The sequence below is a fragment of the Equus quagga genome, chromosome 2 (assembly GCF_021613505.1).
Source record: "Equus quagga isolate Etosha38 chromosome 2, UCLA_HA_Equagga_1.0, whole genome shotgun sequence".
Classification (NCBI taxonomy): domain Eukaryota; kingdom Metazoa; phylum Chordata; class Mammalia; order Perissodactyla; family Equidae; genus Equus; species Equus quagga.
This window is the reverse complement of record NC_060268.1, coordinates 27,692,122-27,706,644: the sequence shown is the minus strand read 5'-3', so window position 1 is coordinate 27,706,644 and position 14,523 is coordinate 27,692,122. Positions and strand designations below refer to the sequence as shown.

At 40.6% G+C, this 14,523-nt stretch overlaps 1 protein-coding gene across 1 annotated transcript; it reads left to right on the top strand.

Annotated features, from left to right (window-relative positions):
- Positions 1 to 69: 69 nt before the first annotated feature.
- Positions 70 to 14,159, top strand: TOX4 (TOX high mobility group box family member 4). The gene is made up of 9 exons (XM_046650495.1): positions 70 to 165; positions 377 to 445; positions 6,819 to 7,061; positions 7,936 to 8,196; positions 8,550 to 8,780; positions 10,255 to 10,335; positions 10,938 to 11,681; positions 12,858 to 13,021; positions 13,705 to 14,159. The coding sequence occupies exons 1-9, from the start codon at positions 160 to 162 to the stop codon at positions 13,763 to 13,765; spliced, it is 1,860 nt and encodes a 619-aa protein (XP_046506451.1). The 5' UTR covers positions 70 to 159; the 3' UTR covers positions 13,766 to 14,159.
- The last annotated feature ends 364 nt before the right edge of the window (positions 14,160 to 14,523 follow it).

The following is a 14,523-nucleotide window of genomic DNA, read 5'->3' as shown; positions in this document are numbered from 1 at the left end:
CGCTCGGCCTTCCCGGGCCTGACTCGCAACAGCCCCACGGCGCTCCTTCCAATCAGCGGAGAGCGACGCGCGTCCTTGCGGAAGTGACGGCAGTTCCGAGCTCTGTGGGGGCGGTGGGAGCGATGAGGGGTCTGAGACGGTGATAGCCGTTGTGTGAAGATGGAGGTAGGAGCCTGAGCGCTAAGAAGGCTGGCGAGAGAGCGCGGCCAACAGAGTTGAAGCAGAGGCGGGAAGCCGGGGGGAGAGGCGGCCGACGGGAGGGGAGAGAGAGCGGGGTTTGGGGAGTGTTGTCAGAATGTTGGGGTCAATATCCGGCGCTCTGAGCTAACTCCCTGTTTCCCCTAACTTATCCCCGCGGCTTTCTTTTGGTTTCCAGTTTCCCGGAGGAAATGACAATTACCTGACGATCACAGGGCCCTCGCACCCCTTCCTGTCGGGGGCCGAGGTGAGCACGAGCTGCCGACGCTGCGCGGGGAGGGCGTGAGGCAGCGGTGGGGCAGGGTGGTGGGGAGGAGAGCGCGGACGCCAGGGACCGGGGGCTGGGAACCAGGGGCCGCGGTTGGTGTGTAGGGAAAAGTGGCAGCTGCTTCCAGAGCCTTTGAGGACTGTGGGGAAGGCCTGGGAAGCTGCTGTCATCAGAAAAGCAGGACGTTGGAAAGAGCTAACCTATTTAAGAGTGATTCTGGATCGGAAGACAGAGTGGAATTGTCTCCTTTCGTTGGAGAGGGGTAACTAAACAGTCTTGGGGGATCTCAGCGGAAAGAAAATGTTTCAGCTAAAGAAACTGGGGTGAGAGGAGGAGTTTACCCAGCAGGGGTTAACTGTGGACATTTGTTCATTCTTGAAACGAACTCTGTTGAAGGGGTCTTTGTCTCATTTCAGCTTCCTACTCCTTGATGAAAAGAAGAGTTATGTTTACGTACATGGTGTTAGCTTGTTATGCTTGTGACAGGATAAAAGGAGATAATTGCCAGAAAACACGAAGGGAGTTGAGTAGAACATGTGTTTATGTTTGTCAGTGACTCAGTTTGGGCAGGTTACTTCACCTTCGTATGTCATAGTTTCCCCAGATGTCAAATGGCTGTAATAATAGTTTTTTGTGATGTGAAATAGAGGTAATGGTTATGGTGAGGTCCTTTAGTGGAAAAGTTTTTCGTGGCAAAGTTTTGGTTGAAATATTTTCATAATATAGATATGTATTAGTTATGGGCAAAAGAGAAAGATGGAACAGACAAAAATTAATCTCCTGGTCTTTGAGAAACTGAAGTCTTGAACTTTCTACCATCTTTTGGAGATTGTAATTTTTTTTCAAAAGTAGTCTGTATCATTCGCATAAGTTTTTTACACCAAGAATTCTTATACCAAGAATGGGCTTATCCTATAATAAATCTTAACGTTTCCATGAATGAGAATTAGATTGACAAGAGACAGTTGGTAGTTTAACTTTTTTATTGCTATTATTTATTATTCTTCTCCTAAGCAGGGGAAAATATGAATCAAATGAGCAGCAAATTTAGAAATGATATAAAATGAAAATCTGTTTGATGCTTTGCAGTCTCAGTGCCAGTTTCTTCTGAATGATATGTCCATGGTTTAATTTCGTTATTTGGAGTGTTGTAAATCTCACATTGGCCTCATCCACATGCAAGTGAATCATTGCCAATTTCTTCTAAATCAGGTCTCCACAATTTAAATTTCTTTATTTAGAGTGTTATAAATTTCACATTGGCCTCTTCAGAAACTTTCCAGGTTTGATTCTATCTTTGTTTTTACTTTTATGACTTTAAGAAATTAAAAAACAAAACTATTTTGCCAACAAGCTCATAACTAAATTTCAGTAGCTTCCTTTAGCCCAGGGATCTGTCTCCTTGTTAACAGTTCTCCTCCTTATTCCAACTTCTTCACCTTCCCTTCCCCTCTTATTTTTTTTTTTTTAAACATTTTATTTTTTCCTTTTTCTCCCCAAAGCCCCTCTGGTACATAGTTGTATGTTCTTTGCCGTGGGTCCTTCTAGTTGTGGCATGTGGGACGCCGCCCCAGCGTGGCCCGATGAGCAGTGCCATGTCCATGCCCAGGATTCGAACCAACGAAACACTGGGCCGCCTGCTGCGGAGCGCTCGAACTTAACCACTCGGCCATGGGGCCAGCCTCTGCTCTCTTATTTTTTTTTAAGCTTTATTTTAATTAGTTTGTGGGTTTTGTCATATCTGGTCTTACTGTGAGCCACCCAAATATAACTTAGAACTAGGTAAAAGTAATATTTTAAAATTTTTCTTTGAGGAGAAGAATAACTTTTAGAGTTTTCTTGAAAAAAGATGTCCACAAAAGTACGAACCATAAAAAAAATTGAAAAATTGGACTTCATTGAAATTAGGAACTGATTTTCATCAAAAGACATCAAGAAATTAAATAGGGGCCGGCCCGGTGGCGCAACGGTTAAGTGCGCACATTCCACTTCACGGCAGCCCAGGGTTCGCCAGTTCGGATCCAGGGTGTGGACATGGCACCACTTGGCACGCCATGCTGTGGTAGGCGTCCCACGTATAAAGTAGAGGAAGATGGGCACAATGTTAGCTCAGGGCCAGGCTTCCTCAGCAAAAAAAGAGGAGGACTCGCAGTAGTTAGCTCAGGGCTAATCTTCCTCAAAAAAAAAAAAAAAAAGAAAGAAAAATTAAATAGGCATGCCACAGACTGGGAGAAGATATTTTAATACATATACCTGCCTCATATTCAGAATACATCAAATACTTCTGCAGAGTAAAAGAAAGAATCCAATTTAAAAATGGGCAAAAGATTTGAACACAAACTTCACAAGAGAAGATATCCAGATTGCTATTAGGCATATGAAAAAGTGTCATCATCACTCATCAGGGAAATGCCAGTTAAAATCATAAGAAGATACCATTGCACACCCACCAGAATCATTAAAATTAAAAGACTGACAATTCCGAGAGTTGACAAGGATGTAGATAACTCTTAATCATTGCTGGCGAGAGTGTAAATTGATCCAGTCACTTTGGAAAATTGGCTCTATCTACTAAAGATAAACATATACCTAACCAGTAACTCCACTCGAGATATACATGAGAGAAACAAGTGCATTTATTCACCAAAAACACGTATGGTCACAGCAAAAGAAAAGAACAAAGTACAAATAAATGCAACTTGAGTGATCTCAAAAATATATTGTGTAGAAGCAGCCAGACGTAAAAGAATAGACACTATATTCATTTTTCAATGAAGATAGAGAATAGCCAGCACTCAACTATGGTGATATAGCGCCGGAAGATGAGAGGATGATGGAAAAAGACTGGGCCAGGGTTCCACTCTGCTGTACCCAGGGTCACTAGGAGGCAGAATCAACTTGACGGCACTAACAATAACAAAAGTATGGTGATAGAAATCAGAATAGTTGTACCTGTTGTGAAAGGGAGGGAGTACTGACTGGGAAGGAACATGAGAAAATCTTTTAGAGTGATAGAAATGTTCTGTATCTTTGATCTGGGTGGTGGTTAATTGGGTGTTTACATACATAAAAATTCATTGAGCTTTACACTTAAAATTTATGTACTTTACATAAGTAATAAAATAAAAAATAATTTTTTAAAAGGTGTCCAGAGAGGAGGCCTTAGCATTTATTACAGCATTCCTTGAGATAGGAAAACGCTATAATCTGAAAGGAGTTTAATCTTTCTGTTTCTCTCATTCAGGTTGGCTCTTACATAATGATACTGTGCTTTGAGCACTGTGGAGAAAATAAGTCATAAAGATACCTATTCATAATTAGGAGAAGTACGTATAACATTGGAACCAGTTAATGATTTCAGTCTGAATAGTTAAAATTTTCACTACTATATCAGTTTTTAAGAACAATTGACTATTTTAATAACCCATAGTACTAGTGTACTGTTTAGTAAATAGGTGTTGGGTTAAAGTAAATTTCTTTAAAATGAATAATCTGCACAAGAAACCATTTAAGGAAATAATTGGATTCTGTGTTTTGGTATGGAGGAATATGAATGGGAGGAAAATGGTATTTTTTATTTTTTGGTTCTCTCAAGAGCTAAGCATCCTTGTTTATAAGCTTTAATTCCCAAACTGCTTCCTTTCTCAAAAAGGCCCAGGAATTTAACAGAGAAGGAAAAAAAAGCTTAGTGAGAACGTAGCCGAGCTGCGTCATGTTCCTATTTTCTCCTTGTGTATCCATATCATTTAGTTTAACTTTAATATTTGTTAGTTTTATCTTTGTTTTGTATTTGATAGAGTATGATCCAGTTATGTAGTAGATCCACTAAATAAAATAACTTTAGATTTCATTATTGGATTTTACCCATAATATTACAGATCATTTGTGGTAGTAAAAGAGATTTAGAGTGGATCCCTGTGTTTATTCTAGCATGTGGTTTACCCATCTGCATTCTTGATCATTACAGCTATTTTACTCTTCTTACTTAAAGGAAGAAACAAACAAATAAAACAAAACCCCCAAAACACCATTAAAGCTGTGGATACTGAATTACAAAGCTGTTTCCACATTCCAGGGGGTGGTGCATAGAAAGAATGCCTTGTTAATGCCATACAATGAAATCTCTGCATGTCTGGTTTTTAGTGTAGTCTATGAGAGCATTCCAGATGGTTTTTAAGGGCTAGTCCTTTTTAGAATACTGGTCTCTTGTTTTAGATATGAATTTTTATTCTTTTTCAGTTCTCATTGAGAAATTGTATAATTTTCATGTCTCCTCAGAGTTGCTTCTTTATTTGTTGTGGTAAGCACAAGAGGATAGGCATGTTTTGCTTTACCAAAGCAAACTGTATCTTTAAAAAACTTGAAAACCACTATCATACACTATTAATCTAGTACAATGAATGTTTCCCCTGCTCCTTTTTCCTGTCCCTGTAACTTTTTTTGTTTGTTTGCGTAAGAATTCGTTAATAATCTTTGTACCCTCTTCCTGAAAAATGCTCACAGGAACCTAAACTGAACTTTTAGAAAGAGTCATGAACCTGAAGTTAAGAACTTCCACACAATAACAAAAATTATGAGTTGGTTACTGAAAAAAGTTCAGTTTTGGGAGACAGTTTTAGTTTCTCCCATCAAGATCTACCTACTCCTATGCTCTCTGTGCTGCTCTCATGTAATAGCTCAGACAATGACCAAATTTTTACCATTCTAAGTAAAATAGTAAGGATCTTGGAGAAGGAAAATGTAGAAATGAAGCTATATCCATATCTTTTTGTCTTCTAGGAAACTTTTTTTCTGTTTGCCAGTGTGATTCAGCGAGATTGGGCATTTCACAGACATACTTTTTTCTCCCTAGTTACAACTAGCTGAAAATATTCTTTCTAGCCGTGTCTTCATTAAAATAGAAATGGCGATATGAGTGAGACCCTGTCTGGATCTAGAAAAACCTTGAAGAACTCTTAATGAATGCATTGTTTAATCATGAAAAAAAATGTGGGTACCTATTGAATTTTATCTCAATAGATTGATATTTACTATGCCATGTGTCAGGTTGGTAGAATTTAAAGTTTCTGAAATTCCAGTTATCTGTGATGATTGGTTCAGGCAGGTGATAAGTTAATAATAATTTGGATATTAATATTATTAATTAATAACAATGGTTAGTAACACTTATTAAGCAATTATATGTATCAGGCAATGTGATAAGCTTTTGTGCACTAAATCCCATTCATCCTCATAATAATCATATAAGGAGATTACCTTTATAACTCCCATTTTATAAATGAGGAAAACCCATTCAAGGTCATATTGTAGTGAGTGGCAGAGCTGGAACTTGAAGCCAGACCTCCCTGACACCAAAGTCTCTTGCTATTATTTGTAATGTTTTAGTGCTGCAGATGCCACTATTTTATTTTTTTAGTGTCAGAAAGGGAACCATAGCATTTAATACATCTAAGGTCAGACATTGATGTGTTAGTTCCATGAAAGGTGGCGCCATTTAGAATAGAAAGAGTATATTGTTATTGGTGGTTGGACTCAGAGGAAAGGATTTCGGATCTTTAGCCAGCTGGAGTAATCTTTTTGTTCTTTCATTGCAGAAAGGCTTGGTCAGAGCAAGACTAGTAATGTGTTCTGGAACTGTTAGAGAACCAGTTTGCCTCTTGGCTGTAGCTCTTATGAAAGTTTTTCTCCTCACTGTTATCCTTATCTTGGCATTGTTGGGTTTTCCAAAAATCCTGTAAAAATGGGAATCTTATTTATTGTTAACATCATGATTTCTGAAATGGAGAAGAGGTAGAAAACTCTAAGTGCGTGTATTTTAGAGGGAAATAAGGTTCCCATGACAGTGCCTTTTCGGATCTTGCTTCAGAGGAACCTAAAACAACAGTCACAGGATAATTATCTGGTTGATAGTGAATTTCTGTGGTCTAATGGTGCGGGTGTAGTAATTGTGAAAGAATTGCTATCTGTTAGAATCTTTAGAGAGGTGTTAAGCATCATAGCTAAACAAGTTATAAAGGCTGGGTCCTTACTAATGGTGCTAAAAGAGTTATTCATTAGAAGGATAGGTATAATAGTTTACAACAGCCAAGATGGTAAAGGTAGAAAAGAGAGAAAGAATTGAAAACTGTGATTGATGTTCGCAGGTTTGTATGTGCCATATGACCAAGGGTATGAAGAAGAAGAGAGGCTTATTTGTAAAATTAAATAGGTCCTAAGAAATTGGTAACAAAAATAGGATCCAGGCTGAAAAGAGGTACATTGAGAATCTTCAGTACCTAGCTGTGTTCTTCATTTAGCAGTATGCCTTTCTTCCTCTTCCCACTAATTCTTTTTCCCTTTTTTCCCCCTACAGACATTCCATACACCAAGCCTGGGTGATGAGGAATTTGAAATCCCACCTATCTCCTTGGATTCTGATCCCTCACTGGCTGTTTCAGATGTGGTTGGCCACTTCGATGACCTGGCAGACCCGTCCTCCTCTCAGGATGGCAGCTTTTCAGCCCAGTATGGGGTCCAGACATTGGACATGCCTGTGGGCATGACCCATGGCTTGATGGAGCAGGGCGGGGGGCTCCTGAGTGGGGGCTTGACCATGGTAAGGGGCAAGACATCATCAGGCTTACCCAAGCTCATGGGTATAGTGGTAGGGGAGACAAAAATGACTCTCTATTCCCTATTACATTTGGATATTACTTATTTCTCATTCTTGTGGCTCAAGGCTCACCAACAAAGACTTATTTTCCCCAGAATAAATGGATTTATCATCTGAATCAGTTTTACTTGAAAAATGGTTTAAAATTGTAAAGTGTCCAATGTTAGCCCTGAAATGATAATGATTTATTATGATTTTTGAGGGGAACAAAGGTTTTTTCCCCCCTTTCAATTATGGCCTTCACATCCTAGGATTCAAATGTGAGTGTGGCACGTTGGGGGATTTATTCAAAAACAGCCTGAACCAGATGTATTAATTGGATTGGTGTGTGTTATAAATCAGTGTATTGAGCTTCCAGTGCATCTCATCGGCACATCTCCACAGACTATATTTGAGGCCAGACATCTCTAACATTGGCCTGATTTACTCTGATTGCCTGTGTATTGCAACTTTAAAAGCCATTATTTTGGGAGGGTACAGGGAGAAAGTTTTTCTTCACCCTGTGTGTCATCGCTATCTGCAGATTACTGAATAATTCATTTGCTCTTTTGGTTAACTTGTCCAAAATTAAGACTTACTGGTTGTTCTTAGTTATTTTGGAATAGGCCTTTGAGTACAAAGAAGTGACTTTACTAATTTCTTTACTTTATTAAATAGCTTAATATGTCTTATATGTAGACAAATTATTTCATGTTTAGAGTTTAATCAGTGATACAGTCTGGATAAGCAGTGGGTTTATAAACTGTCCTGAATTCAAGGGGGGGAAGAGTGGTGTTTTTTATATTTAGTGTTTAATTAGTCCTTCTGCTTCTCTCAGGACTTGGACCATTCTATAGGAACTCAGTATAGCGCCAACCCACCTGTTACAATTGATGTACCAATGACAGACATGACATCTGGCTTGATGGGGCATAGCCAGTTGACCACCATTGATCAGTCAGAACTGAGTTCTCAACTTGGTTTGAGCTTAGGGGGTGGCACCATCCTGCCACCTGCCCAGTCACCTGAGGATCGTCTTTCAACCACCCCTTCACCTACTAGTTCACTTCATGAGGATGGTGTTGAGGATTTCCGGAGGGTGAGGCATTCCCTGCCAAAAGCAAATCTGCCATGACATTCTAGGATAGAACTCTTGGCATACAGATCCTACTCAATATTCTTTACTCCTCCCCTACCATCTCCTCTGCTCTTTTCTGGGTATGGGGTCCCGCCTCTCAATTTACAGTTTATAATGCTCCTCCCAATCCCCATTCTTATTGGTCCTCACATACTATACTAATGTTGTAATCCTGTTGCCTCTATTTTTAGCATTTTTGAAAATTCCATCCATGTGACTAGTTTCCCCAATATAAAAGTCCTTTTCTTACAGTTCTCCAGACATGATACTTCCCTTCTTCCTCCTTGTAATTCTCTCTCTTTTCTCCCTGACAGCAACTTCCCAGCCAGAAGACAGTCGTGGTGGAAGCAGGGAAAAAGCAGAAGGCCCCAAAGAAGAGAAAAAAGAAAGATCCTAATGAACCTCAGAAACCAGTTTCAGCATATGCTTTATTCTTTCGTGATACACAGGCTGCCATCAAGGGACAGAATCCCAATGCCACTTTTGGAGAGGTTTCAAAAATTGTGGCCTCCATGTGGGACAGTCTTGGAGAGGAGCAAAAACAGGTGAGCAAATCATGAGGAACCAGTGGATCATGAATGTCCTTTCCTAAGCCTCGTTTTTTTCCCATCTGTAATATTAGGCTATTCTTTTTTTAATTGCATACTGTGGCTAACTCTAAAATCCACTACCAAGTTTGGATTTAGAATTTAGTTTAGTTTTTTCTCATTGCATAGTACAGTATACACTTGAAAACTATAGTTAATCTCCCTAAATTTAATCTGGATTAAAAAAAATAACTGACCATTGTGGTACTACATAAATATAAGATACAATTGAAATTGAAAATGGCTGTAATCATTATTACCCTAGACTCTCCAGGTCTTATGTCAAAGTGAGTCTGCTACTTAACATTTGAAACAACAAGCTGAATTTATTATAGATAATTTGTACCGGTTATCTGTTGCTGCCTAACAGACCACCACAAATTTAATGGCTTAAAACAATGGCAGTTTATTATTTCTCATGATTTTGTAAATTGGTTGAGTAGTTTTCCTGGTGTTCTTGCCTGGGCTCATTCCTGTGGTTGTAGTTAAATGAAAGCTGGTATGGCTGACCAAGATGACTTTGCTCCCGTGTCTGGCAGTTCGTGCTACCTATTGGCTGGGGTTCCTTGGTTCTCCTTCACATGGCCTCTCATCCTCCAAATAGGCTAGATTGACTTCTTTACAGTATGGCAGAGCAGTATTCCAAGAGAACAAAAACAGATGCCCCAAGGTCTCTTTGTGTCACTTCAGCCACATTCTAATGGTCCAAGCAATTCATAGAGCTAGTCCAGATTCAAAGGAAGGGGAAATAGGTTTCGCCTCTTAATGGGAGAAGAGCTATGCGGGAGGAATTCTTCTGGCCATGATTGCAAACAATTTACTTCATTCCTTCAGGAAGAGTATACTGGTTAGACACAATCCTAGGCTAAGCAGAGTACTGACCTTACATAGTTTTAGGGTCAGCATTTGTTTTGTGGGCATGGGTTAGTGTTAGCTTTAGAAGTGTAGTTATGCTGCCAAGACTCTTGTTGATTGGCTGGCTTTCAGATGCATGGTCACTGGTGAGTCTGCCATGGAGGCTTTCTTTTTTTTTTTTTTTAATTTAAAGACTGGCACCTGAGCTAACAACTGCTGCCAGTCTTTTTTTTTTTTGCTCCTTCTCCCCAAAACCCCCCAGTACATAGCTGTATATTCTAGCTGTAGGTCCTTCTGGTTGTGCTATGTGGGACGCCACCTCAACATGGCTTGATGAACCATGCCATGTCCGTGCCCAGGATCTGAACCGGTGAAACCCTGGGTTACTGAACTTAACCACTCGGCCATGGGGCCTGCTCGAGGCTTTCTTGATTATTTAGCTTTCAGAAGTGTATTCACTGAAAGGAGTTGTCAGTATTTAGACTGAGATGAATTATCATTCATTGATGAATAATATAGAATTATCAGTCTTTTCTAGGAGTATGGGGAGTTTTTAAACAGTCTCTCTTTCTTGCAGGTATATAAGAGGAAAACTGAAGCTGCCAAGAAAGAGTATCTGAAGGCACTGGCTGCTTATAAAGACAATCAGGAGTGTCAGGTAAGAGAGTTAGGGAAGGGTGGATATTTGAACCAATAAAAAGATGTTTTGAGGTGTTTGTTAACAGAAGAAGTAAATACCACCAAGAACCTGTGGAACCTATTAATATTATTTAGTATTAAAAGCTTAAAAGTATATAACAGCTTTCCTATTGTTTCCATCATAAAATCTTACCAATGTTTCTTTTTGTTGTTTCCATTGTTTACTTTAGCGAGGATAGCACCCACAGCTGCTCCTTTTCTTTCTTTTTTTTCCCAATCTGTTGTCGTATCTTTTCTTTTTTTTTTTTTTAAAGATTTTATTTTTTTTTTCCTTTTTCTCCCCAAAGCCCCCCCGTACATGGTTGTATATTCTTCGTTGTGGGTCCTTCTAGTTGTGGTATGTGGGATGCTGCCTCAGCGTGGCTTGACGAGCAGTGCCATGTCCACGCCCAGGATTCGAACCAACGAAACACTGGGCCGCCTGCAGCGGAGCGCGGGAACTTAACCACTCGGCCACGGGGCCAGCCCCTATCGTATCTTTTCTTGAGAGGTGATTAGAGAGAACCTGTCCTGGGAGGAGAGTAAATCTCCCAATAACATTTTTTTTTGGTCTTCTTTTAGGCCACTGTGGAAACAGTAGAATTGGATCCAGTGCCACCATCACAGACTCCTTCTCCACCTCCTGTGGCTACTGTTGACCCAGCATCTCCAGCACCAGCTTCAACAGAGCCCCCTGCCCTGTCCCCTTCCATTGTTGTTAACTCCACTCTTTCATCCTATGTGGCAAACCAGGCATCTTCTGGGCCTGGGGGTCAGCCCAATATCACCAAGTTGATTATTACCAAACAGATGTTGCCCTCTTCTATTACCATGTCTCAAGGAGGGATGGTTACAGTTATCCCAGCCACAGTGGTGACCTCCCGAGGGCTCCAACTAGGTCAAACCAGTACAGCTACAATCCAGCCTAGTCAGCAAGCCCAGATTGTTACTCGGTCCGTGTTGCAGGCAGCAGCAGCAGCTGCTGCTTCTATGCAACTGCCTCCACCCCGACTACAACCCCCTCCATTGCAACAGATGCCTCAGCCCCCTACTCAGCAGCAAGTGACCATTCTGCAACAGCCTCCCCCACTCCAGGCCATGCAACAGCCTCCACCTCAGAAAGGTAGAATCAATTTACAGCAACAACCACCTCCTCTGCAGATCAAATTTGTGCCTCCACCCACTCTGAAAATGCAGACTACCTTAGTCCCACCAGCTATGGAAAGTAGTCCTGAGCGACCTGTGAATAACAGCCCTGAGGCCCATACAGTGGAGGAAACCTCTCCTGAGACAATCTGTGAGATGATCACAGATGTAGTTCCTGAGGTGAGCCTCTGTTTTCAAGTCTTTCCTCTAGACCAGGGGAAATGTATGAGCATTTTTGGTTGATTCAATAAAATTAGGGTTGCTACTAGCATTTGCAACCACTAAGAAACATCCAGTAGAGGACAGTTTCCTGTACTGTGACTTATCCCACCTAAGAAACTCTGTAGTGTCCTTGGTGAGAAACATTAAGAGGGCCTCCCATCCGAGTCAACTCCTTAACCAAGCAGAGGTAATACTATAGTTTGACTGGAGAGGATACAGCCTCAGCATAGAGTTATTTTTTGGAGGTGTCTCCCCGAGGATCCTAAGCTTTGGAGATAAATCCTATTTCTCCTAAATCTTGACTGCTTGACTTGATGTCTTAAGTTGGGGGATGGATAGCTAGAAAAATTGAGTCTTTCCAGACATAAACAGACATCAGATACTCTAGTTTTAGCTTGTGCAGGACCAGTAGTCATTTTAAAATACAGGTCTGTTTGAGACTAGCTTCATATTAATGAAGCAGTGATTTTAAAGAAAAATGAATACCCCTCCCCCCCATCAGCAGGAAACTGAACCTCCAAGTTCTTTCCCTTTTCCTAATGGCACATTTTGTCTTCTTTAGCCCTCCCAATCTTAGTTGAGGTGACACAACCTCTACTCATGCTCTACATTTTTTTAAAAGATTTTATTTTTCCTTTTTCTCCCCAAAGCTCCCCATAGATAATTGTGTATTTTTAGTTGTGGGTCCTTCTAGTTGTGGCTTGATGAGTGGTGCCATGTCCGCACCCAGGATCTGAACCCGTGAAACCCTGAGCTGCCGCAGTGGAGCACGCAAACTTAACCACTTGGCCACGGGGCCGGCCCCACACTCTACTTTTGATTTGATATTTTCAGAGGAATGTTATTCAAGTGTGGCATAAAGCCAGTGATGGATAAGATTAAAATTAAAGAGTATTAGCATATGGCCAGCATTCCCTTGATAGGAAAAATCTTCGTCAGTCTGCTTGGCAAAATTATAAAGCTGGATGGATATGGAAGGGGAGACTAAGAACTCGCCTTCTTTTGGAACTTCACCCCCATATGTGAGGGATTATACACCTGTTGCTCCATTGGGTCCCAAAGATAATTTGACTAGCTAGCTAAGCCAGGTAGGTAGCAATCTAATCCATCTTCGGTGCTCTCTTCCTTTCATAGGTTGATTCTCCATCTCAAATGGATGTTGAGTTGGTGAGTGGGTCTCCTGTGACACTCTCACCCCAGCCTCGATGTGTGAGGTCTGGTTGTGAGAACCCTCCTGTTGTGAGTAAGGACTGGGACAATGAGTACTGCAGCAATGAGTGTGTTGTGAAGCACTGCAGGTGAGCTTATAGTTCCCTTTCCTATAATTCAGGTATTGCTAAATTAACTGTGTTGGAAAACATCGTAACCCTGAGCATATAATCAGCATCACCTTACCTTAGGTAGAGTAAGTTGCTATATATATGTCTGATTGCAGAAGTTATATAAAAGTTCCCCTGCTTAAAAAAAGACTACATGCCACATAGCCAGAGATGACATTAATTAGTAGCTCCTGCTTTTCAGTTACCACACTACCCTTGTGTATGCTCTTTAAAATATGACACATTAAGCTTAATGACTATGAATATTAGCTTATGTCCTAGTACAAATCAGACCACTTAGGGAATTAGAATTTGAGGAGGAATGGATAAGTGGTAAGTAGCACAATATGGTGCTAAGTGCGGCGGGAATGGGAGTTGAGGGGAGAAGTTCTGAAGATTTTGCCCATCTCCCAAAATTTTCCTGGGATTTACCTCTATCCATGAAACACGGCGTTGGTATTTCCTATCTCAAATGCTCTTCAGTAAATTAAGATTGCCTGTACTTCTGACTTTTAGGCCCATTGCCCTTATATTCTTAATGGGTGGACATCATCTCACCTTGATGCTACAGATTATCAGGGAACCTATTTGTTTAAGACTAAGTTAAAAAAAATTCCTCTAGGCTGTAATTTTAAGTTTGTGTGTATCTTTTTCTCTCTTAGGGATGTTTTCTTGGCCTGGGTAGCCTCTAGAAATTCAAATACGGTGGTGTTTGTTAAATAGTCCTTCCTGTTCTCCAAGCCAGTGAAGACTCATCTGCTGGGAACACGTCCAAGAGCCTGTTTTTAAAACACAAGCTGGGCTTCTGGTAGTGCCTGATCTCAACCTACGGTGATCCTTCATGCTTCTCCCCTTTTCTCTCTCTTCAACTGGGGCCAAGCTATGGAGCAGGGATTGTTTGCTGTATCTGGAATTGCTTTTTACTTTCAAGTACAAGCAGAAATACCAGTGATAACAGAAGAGGAAAGGGTGAAGGGAATATGGACAAGCAGAACATAGTGGCGGAGGGGGTGGGGGATGTTGTTTGAGGAAACTTGTTGGTGTAATTGTCATAGGACATGCCTAAAAGATTATTAAAATGATGGAAAATACTCAGACTTGAGCCTAGGAGAAAATACCACCATGTGCATCCATTTCAAAGGGGATGAAAGGTTGCATTAAGGGTTACCTCTTAAACAAAGACTATTACTATCACATCTATACGTTGCTTTGAGAACAAAGGTTTTCAACGTAGTAGGCACACTGGGCTTTAGGAAAAACATCATCAACTAGGATTTTATTTATTTTTCTTTACAAATAATATTTCTGTGGTCAACATCCCTCCTTATCTGAGTTATCACAGTTTATGAGTGTAAACGGCAGACCTCTACATCCTTAAATTAATATGAGGTTTCACCAAAGTCTAAAGAAGTTGTGTTCACTTGTGTTTGATGAAATATCTTTTAAAACAAAGGCCAGAGGTGTTTTCACTTACATAATAT